At 54.9% G+C, this 18,543-nt stretch overlaps 1 protein-coding gene across 1 annotated transcript; it reads left to right on the top strand.

Moving 5' to 3' along the window:
* The first annotated feature begins 231 nt into the window (after nt 1-231).
* Nucleotides 232-16,944, top strand: ACCS (1-aminocyclopropane-1-carboxylate synthase homolog (inactive)). Its single transcript, XM_004763196.3, has 15 exons — nt 232-589; nt 1,462-1,752; nt 4,057-4,116; nt 6,600-6,670; nt 7,764-7,833; nt 8,329-8,395; nt 10,342-10,439; nt 10,907-10,984; nt 11,725-11,825; nt 12,465-12,554; nt 14,024-14,069; nt 14,183-14,324; nt 16,052-16,194; nt 16,314-16,467; nt 16,607-16,944. The coding sequence occupies exons 2-15, from the start codon at nt 1,462-1,464 to the stop codon at nt 16,702-16,704; spliced, it is 1,509 nt and encodes a 502-aa protein (XP_004763253.2). The 5' UTR covers nt 232-589; the 3' UTR covers nt 16,705-16,944.
* The last annotated feature ends 1,599 nt before the right edge of the window (nt 16,945-18,543 follow it).

Below are 18,543 nucleotides of genomic sequence, written 5' to 3'. Positions count from 1 at the left end.
AACTGGGAAACTGAGGCCCAGGAGGCAGAGGGAGGCGTCCTCTGGTGCCAGCAGAGACCCGGAACCGTGGCCTGACTCTTCCCCGCGGTGGTCTTCTCGGCTTCTGCTGTGCGCGGGCCGGGGTCGGCACCGGGAAGGATGGGGGCGGAGGCGTGGGGGGGGGGGTCCGGACCCCCGGGGGGGTCAGGGAACCCGGCAGCACGCGGGGCACGCCTGGGTGTCTGGGAAGCCGGAGGGCGGGTCCGGGCGGCGGAAGCGACCAGGGCGCCCGATTCAGCAGCGCCGCTGCTGCCTCCCCCGTGCCGCCCGGGGCTGCGATCGCGCTTTGCCCGGCAGCGGAGCGGGGCCTCCCTCGGCGCGGGCTCGGGGATCGCCCGCAGGAGTCGCCGCTTGCGTCTCGCAGTCCCCGGCCCGGCGCACACTTCCTTGTCCGCGAACCTCAGACGTGTCGTCTCGCGAGGCTCAGCCGCCCGCCGAGGCCTCGTCCCCGCCGCGCTGCGGCAGGAACCCGGACCCTGCGCTCCAGCCCGGCGTCGCTCCCGCTGCTCTGCCCGGCCGCCGGCCCGCGCCGCCGGGGGTGGGGAGCGAGGTGAGCGCCGGGAGAGCCTGGCACGTGGAGCGGGGGAAGGGGTGCTTCGGGGAACCGTGTTTACCCGCGGGGACGCCCCGGGGGTCGGGGCCGCTGGCTGTCCCCCGGCACTGGGTGTGCGGGCTTGCCTCTGGACAGACCGGGAATTCGGCGAGGAGCGATGATAACCTATTTTACCTAACTTGAGCCACGAGCCGGCATTAGTTCTAGGTAGCTCCTCCGTTCATAGCCTCCCTGCTGCCCTGGCGGTTTTACACGCCTCCGCAGATGGCAAAGCTGGCTTGGAAAGCGGAGGAGCTCACAGCCGCGGGCAGGAGACCACCCTCTCCTGGCACCCGTGCTTTGCCAGGCCCTGGAGCTCTGCAGGGTGCCTGCTTTTGGGAGACCCTCAGTCATCCTCCTCTTGGCCCCGACCCTCCCTCGATCACCAAGTAATCTCGGGCCCTTTAGCCCTGTTGACAGCAATCACTGCAAGACCCCTGGGACTCTGGGCTCTATTTGCTTAAGTCAGAACATTTTCCCCCTGGGGTTTTGAAATTGAGGTCAGCAAGAATGGAAAAAGAACGCTGGCGGCTCCGCAGGCTGCAGAATGAAAAAGTCCCATAAATGTAAAACAAGGGAAAGCAGCTATATGTTACCCCATATAAAAGTAGCAAGCCTAGCCCCTGGCCCCGAAGAGATCTTTAACAGGATTTACTTGCTGAAGCCGTTGGACTTACGGTTACAACTAGTAAGGGACATAGGAAATGGTGAATATATAGACATAAGGGAAGGGGGAGCCAAGAATGGGAAGGACCGCTAGACTCCCAGTTCAGTTCTGCTGCGTTTCTGAATGCTGAATGTGGGCCCTGAATACTTTTGTCCTTTTGCAGATGTTCACTCTGCCTCAGAAGGAATCCAGGGCACCTGCCACCTGCCCGGGCCCAACCTCCATCCAGGATCTGGACAGTAACTCTGGGGATGATCTGGAAAGAGAATGCTCCAGAAAACCAGACCGGAAGCTGCCAGAGGACTGTGGAGCGAGTGGTCCCACTGCCATGTTGTCCTCGGACAGCTCCTGCTTGTCCTCGAGAGGAAGAGTCATTAAGTGGTTCTGGGACTCGGCAGAGGAGGGCTACAGGACCTACCACATGGACGAGTATGATGAGGATAAGAACCCCAGTGTGAGTGAGACCCCTGTGCCCACTGGAGCCCAAGGAAAGACTGCAGGGTGGGATGCTCGGCCTTGACCAAGAAGTTGTTCTAGATGCTGGGGTTGCAACTGTGAGCAAAAGCAAAGTTCTTGCCTTTGTGGAGTTTTTGTTCTAGAAGGGGAGGCAGATGGGGAACAGAAAAAAAAAAAATCCCTATAATGATAATAAGTGCTATAGAGAAAATAAAGCAGAGTAAAGAGGATAGAGAATGATGAGGTGGTCTGGGGATGTTGCTGTTTTATGTAAGGTGGTCACAGAGGGCCACTTTCCTAAGGTGACAATTCGAGTGGAGACCTGAGGAAAACAAAGGATTATATTAGTTACCTGGTGCTTGTAACAAATTACCTCAGATTTCAGCAGTTTAACAAATGCATTTCATAATTTCTGGGGTTCAGGCTCTGGGTGGGTGCCACAGGCTCAGAATCATCTGTGAACCTGCATTGAAGCCATGGTTGTGGTCTCGTCTTAGGCTTGACGTGGTCGGGGGCTGGGAGAGGATTGCTTCCAGGCTTGTTGGTGTGCGTGTTGGAAGGCTCCAGTCCCTCATCACGTGGGAATCTCCACAGACTGCTATGTGACATGGCAGCTGGCTTCCCGGGGCAGGCGCTCTGAGAGAGAAGGAGACACCATGAGTACCCAGGATGGAAGCCAGGGACTTTATAACCTATTCTTGCAAGATATCCCATCTGCATATCTTGTTTGTCAGAAGTGGGTCAGTAGGTCCGACCCACACTCACGGGAAAGGGATTACACAAGGGTGTGGATACCAGGAGGTGGGGATGCTCCCTGGGAGCCATCTTGGAGGCTGCCTCTCCCAGGGAGCCCTGCAGATACCTGGGGCAGGGAATGTTCCAGGCGGAGGGAACAGCCAGTGCAAAGGCTCCAGGGTGAATCTGTGCTTGATGGGTTCAAGGGACAGCACGGGGCCACGACGGCTGGAGTGAAGCCCCTCGACTGGCAGGGGACGAGGTCAGAGAGATCAGGTGGTGGCCTGGAGATGAAGAGTGTGGGCATTATGGGACGCAGACAGGCTTCTGGTTTGGGACACAGCACAGTGGAAGGCGTTGGGAGGAGGAGCAGTATGATCTGATTTTGGCTTTCAGAAGAGGCCTGGGGCTTAGGCTGCTGTGTGGAGGTCAGGATGAGTGTAGGCTGGCAAGAGAGGAGGGAAGCCATTGCAAGAAGGGAGACAAGAAGCTCTGGCGGCTCGACAGGGGTCTTCACCGTGGAGGTGAGATGAGGTTGGGCTGTACATTTTTTTTTTTTTAAGATTTTATTTTGACAGAGATCACAAGTAGGCAGAGAGGCAGGCGGGGGAGGGGGGAGCAGGCTCCTCACTGAGCAGAGAGCCCGATGCGGAGCATGATCCCAGGACCCTGGGATCATGACCTGAGCCAAAGGCAGAGGCTTTAACCCACTGAGCCACCCAGGTGCCCCTGAACACGTATTTTGAAGGTAGGAGCAACAGGATTTGTGGACAGATTAGCTGTGAGCAGAGGAGCCTACTGCTCTGTTCCTCAGTGAGTAAAGGAGCCATGCCTTTTATTGGTCAGAACACTGGTTCATTCAAGCTTGGCTTCCATATCCTGCCTCCTTCCTCATTGTCCTAATACCACAGGGGTCAAGGGGTTAGAGAGCATGAGTCTCCCTGGGGACTCTATGGGCGGCTTGAGTTGTGCCTTCACCACTCTCGCTCCTATGAGTGGGTGCCTCATGGGGTGGGATCAAGGTGGTGTGTGGTTGCACACGGTCTCCCAGGGGACCATTTCTGCAGCCCCAGAGCCCTTCCTGCTCCGCATGTATCCTTGTTCCTGGTCCTCCCGGAGCACTGCTTTACTTTGTACCTTGTTTTGTACCACAAACATGTATTGGGTCCTACTAAGTGATGGTTTCTCGGGCATGCATCCCCTTCGGGGACCTTCCCATCCAGTGGGGGACACAAAGCATGTCCGTCTGTCCTTGTGACCCGGACAGAGAGTGAGCAGTGCTCTACAGGGGGACAGACCATGAGTTTTGTGTTCCAGAAGAAGGAAAGATCCTTTCTAGTGGGGGTTCTGGGGAGGTTTCCTGGAGGAGATGGCCTTTGAACAGAGCTTTAGAAATGGGAAGATGGACCAGGTTGCTGAGAGGAGGTGAGGCTCAACAAGGCTAAGGAAGGGGGTTTGGGAGGGTGCGATCGTTCCCGCTTTGCTTTTCTGCCTCCGTGTGCATTTCAGGCCTTCCCTTTGGGACCGCTTGGCTATGCTCACTCTGCCTCCCTGTCTCTCTCTCCAGGGCATCATTAATTTGGGCACCAGTGAAAACAAACTCTGCTTTGACCTGCTCTCCAGGCGGGTAAGTCCCGTACATGTCTGGGAGCCGTCAGCAGCTCCCAGGGCCCATCTGCTCTTGGACTTCCTGGAAGGCTTCCCTGACCAGAGTCTGCCCCTTGCCTCTGCAGCGCTGGCCTGAGAGTCCTCTCACCCTGGTTCCAGATCTGCCTCAGGGACAACTTTCTCTGTGATCTTGGGCCAGTCACTTCCCTATTCTGGTCCTGCTTTACCTCTTCCCATACTCAGTCCCTCCTGCTGGCTGGGTCCTGCTATCCCAGCAGGATGGCGGTGGTGAGGGGACACTCAGTGGGGTGTGGTCAGCATTTAACAACTGCCTCTGGGGTAGGGAGGACTCTGATTTGTAGATTTTGCCAATTCTCATAGTGTAAATACTCCCGGCGGATTTCAAGCCACGGATGTGACGTCCTTGCACACAGAGTTGGGAAAAAGGTTTGTAGTGTCCCCCCCATGCAGACGCAAAGATGGAAATAACTTCAAGAATACATATAGACATGGGGCGCCTGGGTGGCTCAGTGGGTTAAGCTGCTGCCTTCGGCTCAGGTCATGATCTCAGGGTCCTGGGATCGAGTCCCACATTGGGCTCTCTGCTCAGCGGGGAGCCTGCTTCCTCCTCTCTCTCTGCCTGCCTCTCTGTCTACTTGTGATCTCTCTCTGTCAAATAAATAAATAAAATCTTTAAAAAAAAAAAAAGAATACACATAGACATGTAGTAACATAGGGACGCCTGCGTGGCTCAGTCCATTAAGCGTTTGCCCTCTGCTCAGCTCCTGATCCCAGGGTCCTAGGATACAGTCCCGCATTGGGCTCCCTGCTCAGTGGGGAGCCTGCTTCTCCCTCTGCCTGCCGCTTCTCCCTCTGCCTGCCGCTCCCCCTGCTTGTGCATATGCTCTCTCTTTCTCTGAGAAATAAATAAAATCTAAACAAAATGTAGTAACATAATCAGAAGCAGTGATATTTTAGTTACTACGTTTGTTTTTAATGTAATTTACTTATTTATACATTGGCATAATTTAATTTTTTTTAATTTTTTTTTTTTTTTTTAAACACAGCATGTAAAATTCCTGGAAATGTAATAAACAGATTTCTTGAGCTGGTCCGAGCCATTTCTAGCAAACCACTGAAAATGCCTGATAGATGTGTCTCCCAGGGCCACAGACTCCAAGTTTGGGACGCACACCCCAAAGGAACTTATTTCTGAGGGTGACAAATCCAAGACCCAAGGGGAGAGGGGTGTAGGAAGGGGGCTCAAGATGCCTGTCCTATCCAGCCAGTTCCCTGCTGTACTGTCCAACAGAAGTAAAATGTGAGCCATGTATGTAATTTAAAATTTTCTATTAGATAAGTAAAAAGAAACTGGTAAATTCATCTTAGTAATTAATGTATTTTATTTACCTCCATCTATTGAAAATAGGACTGTTTCAACATGTAATCAATCTAAAAAATTAAGATATGTTACATACTGTTTTCATATCACGTTTTTCAAATCCAGTGGGTCTTAGTTCCGACCAGTCGCATTCAAGGTGCTCAAGGGGCACACGTGGCTGTGGCCTTCCCACTGGACGGTGTGGCTCTCTGGGCGGCAGGACAGACGGGAAGGGTTGGAGTCATATACAAGTGGCTGACTGCCCTTCTTCTTTTGGTCCACTCCCTAAGACTTCTGCCTTTCTTTGACATTGTGTCTGTGATGCCCTGGGACTTACTAACCCAGTGCCTGGTCAGGGTGGGGGTGGTGTAAAAAGGCCACACTTTCCAAAGCGTAAAGTTGAGCTGAGCCCATGGGAACACAATGACTCGAGTCCCTCCAGAAGTTGGAGCAAACTCCAAGGGGATGGCACCCAATTCTGGGACCCCTTCTGTCACCCCAGGGAGCAGCTGAGTAGCATAGTCTCCTATCACTGCTTCTACCAATTCACCCCTCTGGGTTATTTATGTATTTATTTATTCAAGAGATTTCTTTATTTATTTGAGAGCACACGCACATGCAAACACGGGGAGGGGCAGAGATAGAGAGGGCGAATCTCAAGCAGACTCCCAGCTGAGCAGGGAGCCCGACATGGGGCTCGAACTCACAACCCTAAGATCATGATGCAAGTGGAAATCAAGAGTCAGATGCTTAACCGACTGAGCCACCCAGGTGCCCCCACTCCTCTGGGTTTCTTAGATGGCAGTGTTGTAAAAAGAGCACTGGATTAGGAGTCCGACCTTCTTCTAGCAAGTGGCAGAGCCGAGGGTTTTGCCTCGGCTCTGCCACTTGCTAGCTCCGTGACATTGGCGGAGTCACCTCACTTTCTGGAGCCTCGGTTCCTCCTCTGCAAAACGGGCAGGAGAAGGCTGTGCCCGTGCTGCCTCTCCCCTCATTTCTCTGATGAGCAGACCAAGCCCAGGCTTTCGTGGTGGGGGCCGTGTGGATGTGGGTGGAAGTGCCGTGCTGGCGGTCACCACGAGGGTGTATGGCGCTCAACCCGCCCTTCCCTCTGTCCCCAGCTGAGTCAGAGCGACATGCTGCGGGTGGAGCCGTCCCTGCTGCAGTACCCCGACTGGAGGGGACATCTGTTGTAAGTAGCTGCCGCGGGCCGGTGGTTCCCAGCCCGGGAGGTGATCTTGCTCCCAGGGGACATAGGACATCTAGAGACACTTTTGCTTGTCCCAGCTGGGAAGGGGCTCTTCAGGCATTTACTGGGTAGTGGCCAGCCCCCACAACAAAGAATTATCCCTCCCCGGATGTGACTGTGGCAGGTGGAGAAAGCCTGCCTTGGGCCGAGGGCCATCCTGGAGGTCTGGCAATCATGGGGTTTCCTGGAGTGTTTGTGGGGTACTAGGGCCTCTGCGGGTCTCACCACAGCTTGGGAGCTCCCTCACTTGCTTCCATGGGTCTGAGGCAGGCGGAGGGCCTTTAGGCATGGAGTCCTTCTCCCTGCTCTCACAGTAGTTTTAGAGGAAGCAGGATCATCTTCGGGGGCTGCTGGTGGGGGCATTTTCCTCCTGGTCCGATGGAGCGAGTTAAATAATGCTAATTGGAGCTGGTACTTAGTGAGCACTTGCTGGGAGCGGAGGCTGCTGTCCCAGGAGCTTCGTGGCCAAGCAGGACTGGATTCCAAAGCATTCGTTCCTAGGTAATGAGGATGGTGGGCCCTGGAGACAGCCCACTGCCTTGAGTGTGGGCTCTGCACTTACCAGCAAGTGACTTATCTCCTTCAAGCCTCAGTTTCTTTATCTGTAAAATGGGAATAATAACAGCATCTTAGGATTGTTATAAAGATTAAATGAGTAAAATTCCCCACGTAATTCCTGCATGATGGAAATGGTCCAACCATGACTCTGACGATAGTTACCATTATGATAGCATTACTGTTACTAGCTAGATCTATGTGTAGGTGGAGTGTTACTTTTCATATCCCTGAGGCCAGCAGATTAAGGGGGTCGGGTGTCCTAGAACTACAGAGAATGCAAGTGTCCGTGTGTGGGTAGTGATGGGGCAGGGGACTGGTAGGCCCTGCGACGTGGAGGCCACGCCGATCCCGCTGACTGAGTGGGAAACCAGAGAAGGGTGGTGGCAGCTGTGTGAAGATTCACCGGGGGAGCTCTGGGACAGACCGTGGGCTGGGGATCCTCTGGCAAACACTGATCATCTCTCGGTCTGATCTCTAGCCTCCGGGAGGAAGTGGCCAGATTCCTGTCTTTCTACTGCAAGAGCCCCAACCCCCTTAAACCAGACAATGTGAGTCGCCCCCTCCTCTGCTCTCCCCTGTTCTTCTACCCACCTCCCCCAATTTTGACTGGGCAAGGGTAGGGTGGGCGTGGGATCTGCCTTCCACTCGATTTTGGGCTGTTTCCAGGTAGAATTAGGAGCACCCCTGCCCTTTGTCTTCCTCATTCTAAATATTGAGGACATAATTTGGTTACAGTTTCTGCTCCAGTTTGTTCAGTGCTCCCTCCTTGCCTCCGTACCTTCAGGCAAGACTCTCTGAGTGACCCGCTCCCTCTTCTTGTTCTGTTGATCCAGAGAGGGGCCCAAAGGATAAGCAACACAGGCACTTGGCTCTCAGTCAGGAGAGGCCTTTGGCTTCCTCTGGTGGCTTTGCTGTGACCGAGCCACAGAGGGCACCAAGTTGGGACCGGGCCCCCCTTCCCTGCTAGCCTGGGTACAGCTGTAGGTCCTTGCTCCCGCCTGGATGGGTACTCATCTTTGTCAACATGGATGTGTCACCTGCAGGTGGTTGTCCTGAATGGCTGTGCCTCTCTCTTCTCTACTCTGGCCACGGTGCTGTGTGAGGCAGGGGGTAAGTGACCCATGGCGTGCTCAGCTTTGGGGGCTGCCCTATGCCTGCAGTGCCCACAGTTGCCTGTCTTTGTGGCCTGTGTCAGAATGCCTTTGGCCATAGCCAACTATGCGGCTGCAGGGTGCTTAACAAGGGGCTTGACCGGATGTCCGGTCAAGATACCCGGATGTCCATAGTTTCAGAGGAGGTCAACATGATGCCAGGGTTTGGGGCTTGTCTCTGTGATGACCTTGGTTTTTCCTTTCATGTGCTGGCTGTCAGTGGGTCCAGAAGGAAGGGAGAAAGGGAAAGGTTGTGCCTTGCCTGTGTCTTTGTTTTATTGGGAGGGGGCAGGAGAGATACTCTTTCCCAAAGAAAGTCCCAGCGGAGCTCCCCTTGTGTCTTAGTGGCCAGCACTGCTGCACAAACCCATTCTCAGAGCAGCCCCAGGCAGAGGGGATAAGTTTGGTTGACTTCAACCAAACACGGTTCCTCCCTAGGGGCTGGCAGTAGGCCCGGTTTCCTCAGACTTATTGCTGGTCATTTCTGGGAAATCTGGTGCTCTATTAGCCAGAAAATTGGAATGGCTGGTGAGTAGGCAGCCAGCAGCGTCCCTCAGGATCCACAGTGGATCTGAAAGCAGGTCCCGATCAGGGCTCCTTGTCACCAGAACAGAGGCCCCCTCACGCCAGCTTCGCTAACAGGGATTCTGGGTGATAATTACTGACCGTGTGTTATGTTGCGGGCACAGCCTAAGGCTTTACACATAGGCCTGTTTAATCCTCACTTCTCGCCTCTGAGGTGGGTTCTGTGCCGTCCCCACGTCCCAGATGAGGACATTAGGGCACAGGGGCTTACGTGATTTGTCAAATTCACATACAGAGATAGGACCCAGGATTTGAACCATAAGAAGAAGATTCATCGCAAGGATAGGATAGGCGATTTCCTACCTGTTCTCCAACAGCCAAGAACGGGGTCAGTGTCACACTGTCCACCTCTCACAGGGGTAGGCAGTTCCCTCCTCCTCCCCTCTGTATCTGTGAACCTCTCTCTGGACCTTCCTCAACTCCACCCGCTCATGACCTTTCTGCTCAGGTGTAGGTGCTCTCCTCACGGGCATCTGTGCTTCCTGGAGCAAGTCGTGAGAGAGAGCCTGTGCCGGGTTTCTGGCCAGCCAGTACCTTGGCTCCCTCGGGTCCCTCATTTCCCTCCGGTCCACTCCCCGTGGCTGGGCTGGGGAACATGTAGGACAAAGCTGCCCCTTCTGGAGCTGTGAGTGGGGTGGGCCGGGGGAAGGGAGGGCGGCTTGCCCACACATACCCTTCAGAACTGGAGGGACACCTGCCTCTGCCTCAGGGTAGACCTTGGAGGTCATCAGTACTCCCCCATTCATAGCTAGAATGTTCCACACGACGTGCTTCCCCACCAGATGGCCTCAGCCTTGTGTTTGAATGTCTCCAGGGAGAGAGAACCCACTCGTCCTGAACACACTCTCTCTCTCTCTGGGCAGTTCTGCCTGCTGTCCCGTTTGTCCATCTGTCGAGCCCAGATCACCCCGCAGCTTCAACTCCCGGGATCCTGGTCTGTCCTTGGAGTGAGCCAGCACATGGGGTGCTTCAGAGGGGCCCTCCGAGGTTCAGTGTCCTCATCGGGAGAGTGAGGGTGACAGGAGTACTGACGTCACAGAGCTACTGTGAGGACCAAATGAGATGACACACAAATGTTTATGTTTAGCCCAGTTCCCAGCACGTAGTAAGTGTTCAGTAAATGTCAGCTACTGATGATCAGAGAAGGGGCTCATCTCAGTGGATCCAGGTGTTAGAGCTTGGAAGTTGAGAGTTGGAGTGTACACCTGGGGTTCCCCAAAAACATGGAAGTCTGGGGAGGCAGAGTGGAGCCTGTGGGTGACGGGGGCCTGGGGTGATCTGGCCGGAGGATGACAGGCCCTGAACCATTCCTTCCCTCAGAAGCATTCCTGATCCCCGCACCTTACTATGGGGCCATCACACAGCACGTCTATCTCTATGGCAATGTCCGGCTGGTATGTGTCTATCTGGACAGTGAGGTAAGAGTTCTTCCTCTCTGTGAGTTTGAGGGCAGACGTGGGAGGGAGTCCATGCCAGCGTCACGGCTGCAAGGAGGGTAGAGCCCTCTATTGCCCACGGTGGTCCATACCTGGGTTTCCCTGGGGCTCCCCAGGTCCCGGCTCTGAGATCTGTGGGTCAGAGTAGAAGCCAAGGGCAGCCGCAAGGACACTCCATCAAAATAGTGGGGTGAGGAGGGGACAGAGCAGACCTCAGCGTGTAACTTCTTGAACCCCAATCAGAAGGTCTCTGGGGCCTCTTCCCGACTGAGAGTGCTGAGCTGTCCCTGATGTGATGGCATGGCCGACAATGAGGGGAGGGACCCTGCCGGGGTTTTTTCAGAGACTGTTCCAAGGAGGCTAGAGATGACTGTTAGGAGAGGCCCCAGAAGCTCAGATTCGGGGGAATCACGGAACTGGGCCCGTGGCTTTTCTCCCTCTTTTTCCAGGTCACTGGGCTGGACACACGTCCATTCCAGCTCACCGTGGAGAAGCTGGAGATGGCCTTGCAGCGAGCCAATTCTGAGGTCTGGGGGTCCAATCAAACCCAAGGCTGGGAGGGGTGGGTCTGGGCAGGGCACAGGCTTCTGGTGGCTGATCTCGTCCTGGGTGTGGGGTTAGCAACCCCTGGTGGGGTTGGGGTGTCAGATGGCCCCAGGGAACCATTCTGGGGGTCCATTAGGAGCCTACCAGTGGAGGGTCTTCCCACTAGAGAAAGATTCCGAGACCAGTGGGAACTCGATGAACGCCCCTACCCCTGCTCCAACTGACTTCAGTCAGGGAGTCGAGTGTGGAGCTTAGTGGTGTGCCGTTCAGCAGTCTCCCTGGTGATCCGAGGACCTGATTCCCCTGTCGCATCCCTCTTTGAGGGGATCTTCTGAAGAAAGGCAGAAATAAGGGTTACTTCTCCCGTGGTTCCTTTCCAGTTTGTGGCCAGTACGGTCACACATGCCTCCTGTAGGAATCTGAGAGTGCAAACCCCCGCCCATTGTTCTGCCAACAGAGGCAGCCTTCACTGGCATTTGGGCCTCTTGCCTCTGGGCTTTGTTCTCTGCCTCTGTTTTCTTTCCTGGCTGACACGTTTGCACGTATGCCATCTGCTGCAGATTCGTAATTCTCTGCCCTTACCTGCTTCACGCTGGGTCCTGAACACGTTCCCATCCCAGCTCCCCCGGATCCCACCCAGCCGCCGGCCCCATTCAGTGGGAGCGTGTGGCTCTGGCCTTCGGGAGGAGCTGAGTGTTTCCTGCCCCACTGGTGCTTTCAGGGTGTGAAGGTCAAAGGTCTCATCCTCATCAACCCCCACAACCCTCTGGGCGACATCTACTCCCCAGGAGAGCTGCGGGACTACCTGGAATTTGCCAAGAGGTGAGGCACCCCACAGTCACCCACAAAAACATCCTGGCAGATCGGGCTATGGGCGTGGGCCTTGGTATGGACTCTTCTACCCTGTTCACTCTTCTGTGGGCCCCCACCCGCTTTCGCCCTTCCCCAGCACTGGGGTGGGGGGGCAGGGTTTATGGGGGTATTAGGGCTCTCTCTCCCTCTTTCTTTCTAGGACAACAGCTGTCCTACATTGTGCCCCCCAGGGGCCAGGGGCCCTGCTAAGCTCTTCACGTGCTGTATCTCATGCACTCCGCCCAGTCACCCTATTAGTCATCATGTGGTCATGGTCCCCAGGTTGCCGAGCCCTCGAGTGAGGAGTGGAGCCTGATTATTCGAATCTGGATCTGTCTGTACAAACCTGGTTTGCTCTCAGTTGGGCCCTTCTTTTGTGGACGTGCCCGAGGCCTTTGCCTCTCCTCTGAAGTGCTTCAGAAGCCGTCAGCTGCGTACAGAGCTTCCTGTGTGGAGCATTAGACACAGGGAAAGGTGTTTCTGGAACAAAGTTTGGCAGCCCTGGGCCCGACCATGGTCCACTGGGTTTCTGAGTCATTGCTTCCCCACCGCAGGGGACCTATTTGACCTGCAGACTAAGCCGTCTCCTCCCCGGCCCTGCCCCTTCAGGCATGAGCTGCACGTGATGGTGGATGAGGTCTACATGCTGTCCGTGTTCGAGAAGCCGGCGGCCTACCGCAGCGTCCTGAGCCTGGAAGGGTAAGGCTGCCCTGCCCACAGCCACAGGGCCGGCTCTGCCAGCCCCCGGTCCTCCGGCCCCTGGTGGCCCCGCCCACGTGACGTGACCTGTCCCAGGGCAGCTTCCTTCCATCCCCCTGATCTGATCCCACTGTCCCCAGACCCCGTGAGGAGAAGATGGGAGGGCTGGGCTACATCAGGGTTTCTGAGAGCTCCAGGGAGGGGCTGGGCCGTAGGCTTCCTTGGGGGTGGAGGGGCTGCGAGGGTGGGAGCTGGCCCCCTGTGCCGTCCGCTCAGCTCCAGAGTGCCTTCAGCTGCGTCCATCCATCCACCCGCTCGCTCGCTCACTCCGCCCATCCTTCTGCAGCCCCAGCCGCGTGCCAAGCACTTCTAGCTGTTGGGGCTTTTTCACTAGATTTAGCCTGAACCAAGAATCTGGGCTGAAAGAGTTTTGGAGACTCTCAGACCAGATCACCCACAGAGTCTATACATGCGGCATTGAGAGACTCTAACTGTTCCTGGTATGTGTTCAGAACTTTGGACCCCGTGAAATCCTTTCCATTGGTTCTCTCAGCGGGTCCTCGCGAGGCTCTGCCAAGCGCACGGTTGCGACTCCTGTTTGTTTATGGAGTAGGACAGTGAGGCGCAGAAAATGAACGACTTGTCACCTCCGCTGTGCCAGACCCTGCTTGGTGCTGGGATATAACAGGGACCGAGAAAGACGTAGGCCCCTCTCAAGCGGAACTTTTATTTCTAGCCAGAAAAAAACATTTTGGAGATTTCATTTAGTTGAAGTAAATGAAAGACTCCACACATGCAGGAAGGAGAGGGAGAGAGAGCCTTAAGCAGACTCATGCTGAGGGCAGAGCCCGATGTGGGGCTCAATCCCACGACTGTGAGAACATGACCTAAGCCTCAACCAAGAGTTGGATGCTCAACCGACTGAGCCAGCCAGGTGGCCCCAGAAAAAACATTTTAGTGGCGAAATACACAGTCATTTGATTGTGGCTGTGACAAGTGCTAAAAAGGAGAAGTCTGGGGAGGCATGAGGGGATCTGCTTGGGGTCCCCAGTGGGCCCAGGCTACTGGGAGTGGTCAGAGAAGGTCTGTTTGAGGAAGCAGAACTTGAGCTGAGCTCTAGATCAGGGATCAGGAAGTATTTTTGGATTAGATGTCGAATAGTTTTAGGCTTTACAGGCCTATGGTCTCTCATTCAACTCTGCCATATGGCATGAAAGCAGCTATAGACATTATGTACATGAAAAAGCATGGCTGTGTTCCAGTAAAGCTTTATTTACAAAAACAGGCTGTGGGCTGGGTTTAGCCTGCAGGCTGTATTTTGCTGACCCTGATGCTAAAGGATGTGTAGGAATTGATGATTCAAAAAGGTGAGACCAGGGCTTCACACAGACACAGAACTAAATTCATCCAAATGTGTATGAGCTTTTGTGGATCTGTGTTGCCTCTGTCCCCACCTGTATTCTCTGCAGGCTGCCTGACCCCCAGAGGACCCACGTGATGTGGGCGACCAGCAAGGTAGGTTCCTGGCTGGCCTCGGGGGTGTCACGGAAGTGGGAGGGCAGAGAGGTGGGTGGAACCAGCTTCCTTGGTGGAGGGCTGGCCACTGCCCAGGGTGCCTTTCTCTGCAGGACTTTGGGATGTCTGGGCTCCGCTTCGGCACGCTCTACACGGAAAACTGGGACGTGGCCACTGCGGTGGCTTCCCTCTGCCGCTATCATGGCCTCAGTGGTTTGGTCCAGTACCAGATGGCACAGCTGCTTCGGGACCGTGGTGACTGTCTGGGCCTGGTCATTTGAGAATGGGGGGTGGAGAGGTTATAGTCAGTTGGGAATGGATCAAGGGTGCTTCTTGCATGAGAAGAATTTGGGGTGGTGTTCGAGAACCCAGTGCCACGGCTGGTTCATAGCCCACTCCGTCACTTCCTGACCATGTGGCACACTACTTCACTTCCCCAAACCTAAGTTCGTGTGATTTATCAATTCGAATAGCACCTGGTATATCATAGGCACTTGGTCAACGTGAACTCATCATTATTAGCTGTGAGCCCTTGAAAAAAGAGAAAGTAGAAGCAACAAAGGGAAAACAGTTATAACGGGAGTATCTCTGCCTACGAGGATCTCAGCTAGTGGGTCTAGATAGCAAAGGGGATCTATAATTGCCACCTTGTAGTGAGCCCTGCTAGATGTTCTCATTGCATCACCTTATTTCCCAGAATCCTAGGATGCAGACATTTCCTGCCTTTCCCCTGGTATTTTATAGATGTGGAAATGATTATACACCTGCTAGAACAGCCAAAATTTAAAACGACCCCATCACATGCTGGTGAGGACGTGGAGCAGCAACTCTCACACTGCTCGCGGATGGAAGGTGTTGTGGCCACTTTGGAAAGCCAAGTTGCTTGCCGAGTTAAACCCACACTTACCACGTGGCCCCACAATCCCACTCCTAAGCTGTTTATCCTCATGGTCGCACAAAACCCTCCGTGTGAAAATTTATAGCTGCTTTGTTCACAATCACTCCAAATGTCCTTCCGTGGGGGAAGGAGGGAACAAAGTGGGGCACATCTGTCCAATGGAGGAGGGCTCCGCGGCGAGGTCCAGGGCAGTCCACAGTAAGCTCAAGGGCATTGTGCTGTGTGAAGGGGGCCAGTCTCCAAGGGTGACATGACTGTATGATTCTACTTCTGTGACACTGTAGAAGAGGCAAGACCAGGTGACAGAGAACTGACAGACCAGTGGTTGTCGGGGGCAGGGAAGTGTCGGGACTATGAATAGCACGAGGGTGCTCTTTGGGGCCAGGGAACTGTTCGGTGTCCTGCCGGCAGGTGGTGGGTTACACAGATAGACACTTGTGTTAAAACTCATCAAAAGGGGGTGGGGTGCCTGGGTGGCGCCGTCAGTTAAGCATCAAACTCTTGGTTTCAGCTCCGGTCACAATCTCAGGGTTGTGAGGTTGAGCCTCGCATTGGGCTCCGCGCTGGGTGTGGAACCTGCTTGAGATTCTCTGTCCCCTGTTCCCTTTGCCCCGTCTGCATGCTCGCTCTATAGCTCTCGCTTTCTCTCACTCTCAGAAAAAAATAAAATAAATAAATTGTTTAAAAACGATTGAAAACCCTCATCAAATGGGACACCAAAGAAAGTTAATAAAAAGCTAAGGATGGGGAGGTGAAGTTGCCCCAGGCCCCACCTCTTGTCAGAGGCCAGGCTGGGATCTGAACAGCAGCCTCTGGGGCTCAGAAGCATCTGTGTGGGAGGGGGCCTTCTGCTAGGATCTGCACCCCGGGGGACCCTGTGTCTGCAGGGCTGGCAGCTGTGAGGCCAGCTACCTGGATTTCCAGTGCTTTCTACCAACAGGGACTATTCCTGTGGACCCCACCCACAGCTGGAGAAAGGATCTTGGCAGCTCATGGCCTTTCTTTTGTCAGCATTTAGATTCGTGGGGCAGCCTGGAGGGTTGGTGAGAGATTTCTTTGTTTGTTTCTCTTTTCCCCCAAACAGACTGGATCAACCAGGTGTACTTACCAGAGAACCATGCCCGGCTCAAGGCTGCCCACGCCTACGTGGCAGGAGAGCTCCGGGCCCTGGGCATCCCGTTCCTGAGCCGCGGGGCAGGCTTCTTCATCTGGGTTGACCTGAGGAAGGTAACACAGGTGGGGCTGCATGGGTGCGGGGTGGGGGGGGCGGGTAGTTGAAGCCTCTCTCCGGCAGGTGAGGGGCAGGGGTGTCTCCTCTCCTACCTGAGCCCCTGCCACCCTCCCAGTTCCTGCCCGAGGCCACCTTTAAGGCAGAAATGCTGCTTTGGCGCCAATTTTTGGACAACAAGGTGCTGCTGTCCTGTGGCCAGACCTTTGAGTGTAAAGAGCCCGGCTGGTTCCGCTTGGTCTTCTCGGACAAGGCCCACCGGCTTCGGCTGGGTAAGCGACCTCCTCTCCTCACCGCACCCTTCACTCTGCCCTCCCGCTTCTCGTCCCACCTGTGGCTCCAGCAGCCTCAGCTGGCCCGTCCTGCCGACCGAGCCGCCAGTGCCAAGGGGCTGTCCCTTCTCCTTCCCAGGGATGCAGAGGGTCCGGCAGGTGCTGGAGGGCAAATCCCGGGTGGCAGAAGAGCCCTCTTCCTGTCAGACCCAGGAGCCAAGGAGTCAGCGCAGGTGAGCTGGTCATCGCCTGGTGACAGCAGGGCCTGGTGACAGCAGGGCCTGGCAGCCACCGCCAATCTGAGCCGACTGGGGCTGCGGAGACCCACGGCAGCTGGGCCTTTTGTCAGGAGGGAGCCCAGCGTGACCTCACCCTCAAAGAAGAACCATTCCTGGCCCCTCTCAGGGCATGGGATAGGCTCCTCCAGCCATGCTGTGCCTCGGCCCCTCCCCCTCTATTAAACAGAACTGGAAGAAACTAGGAGCCTCTGTTGTGAGTAATTTTTTAAAAAACTTTATTTTTTTCCTTTCAGTGTTCCAGGATTCATTGTTTATGCAGCACACCCTGTGCTCCATGCAATACGGGCCCCCCACAATACCCACCACCGGGCTCACCCCATCCCCCCCGCCTCCAAAACCCTCAGTATGCTTCTCAGAGTCCACAGTCTCTCCTGCTTCATCTCCCCCGTGTTGTGAATAATTTACAGAATGGAGGAGTCGTGACTGCTCCCGACCACAAGCCCTTGCCCCCCTGAGGATGTGAAAAGAAAACAACATGTACCTTCTTTTGATGACACCCTCTTTCGTCCTTTGTTGCCGGGAAACAAGTCAGAAGAACAGCGCACAGAAGACAGAGCACACCCAGGAAATAAACAGGAGCGATAGTTCTCAAGTCCCAGGAGGAAGGAGTTAATTCTGTATGTTCCAATCGTTCTCCCCAGGGAGGGTGTGTGGGCCCCCAGGACACCTGGGACCTGGGACAGGCCTCCACTTGGGCGGTGACAGACAAGACGCAGGGGGGCGACCAGGAAGAGCTGCTCTGCCTCCTCCTTCCTGGCAAGGAACTGCCTTCACCAACCATATCATACCCGAGTGAGCCAGCCATGACTGCTGCGGGGAGCATAGGGCTGGACTTGATCCCAGGCTGGCCCTTCCATCCTAAGCAGGCAAGGGGCCACTTGAGCCATCCTCAGGGGAGCTTGAGTTTGGAGCCCAAGTGGGCTTTCTGGACTGACGTTAAAGCTGTGTGCGGAGGACTCTTCTCTGGGGTAGAAAAGCGGTCTCTTTCCTTGCTTCTGTTTTAAGAGAATGTCGGGGCCGTCGTGTGTGCTTTCTGCAACCCAGAGTATTTGATACAGGATTCGCTTTTCTCTACCTTTCTGCTTTTCATCCATTCATCCCTTCTCCATCTTTCCTGAATAACTTCCATGTGCCAGGCACCGTGCTGATAATTTCTGTGCATTATTTCCAACTCTGACAATCCAGGGAAACAGACCCTATTATCCTCCACTTGGGAGAAGAGGCCACGCGTCTCAGAGAGCTGGAAGGACATTCTCAAGGTCACGGAGCCAGACAGCATCAGAGCTGGGATTCAAAGTTGGGTGGGTTTGGTTGGAATCCTGTGCTGTTTGTACCCTGCCAAACCAGGGACTGGCAGCTGCTTTGACCCTTTCCGGTCCTGAGATCCTGGCTTTGTGCTGTCACCTTCAGTGCCTTCAATTATTGTTCAGTGCCTTTGGCTGTCGCTCTTTTCTATTCCCACTTCCAGGAAACTCTGCTGCTGGGATTTGTTGACTCACTGGGAAGCCTTCAGGTTTTACGGGCCAGAGTAAGAAAGGCCATAAAAACCTCTGTTTTATGGCGCTGCCCTTGGGGTTCAGGGACCCCCCAAGGAAGGACCGCTGTGATACACTCCTTTTAGAATTCTCCGAAGAAAGACTCCTAGCTCTCTAGAGGGCGTCCAGCCGCCCTCCCAGCAGAGGCAGACTGAGCGGGGGATTGGGCCCGAATGGAGCTCCTCTGTTTCAGTCGGCAGAAGGGGGGCCTAGGAGCCCCGCTGTCTTGTGCTGGGGGAAGG

Source organism: Mustela putorius, unplaced genomic scaffold, assembly GCF_011764305.1.
Source record: "Mustela putorius furo isolate JIRA1106 unplaced genomic scaffold, ASM1176430v1.1 tig00003859_pilon_pilon_pilon, whole genome shotgun sequence".
In the NCBI taxonomy this organism is placed as follows: Eukaryota; Metazoa; Chordata; class Mammalia; order Carnivora; family Mustelidae; genus Mustela; species Mustela putorius.
Note: the sequence above shows the minus strand (reverse complement) of the source record. Positions and strands in the feature narration are given on the sequence as shown.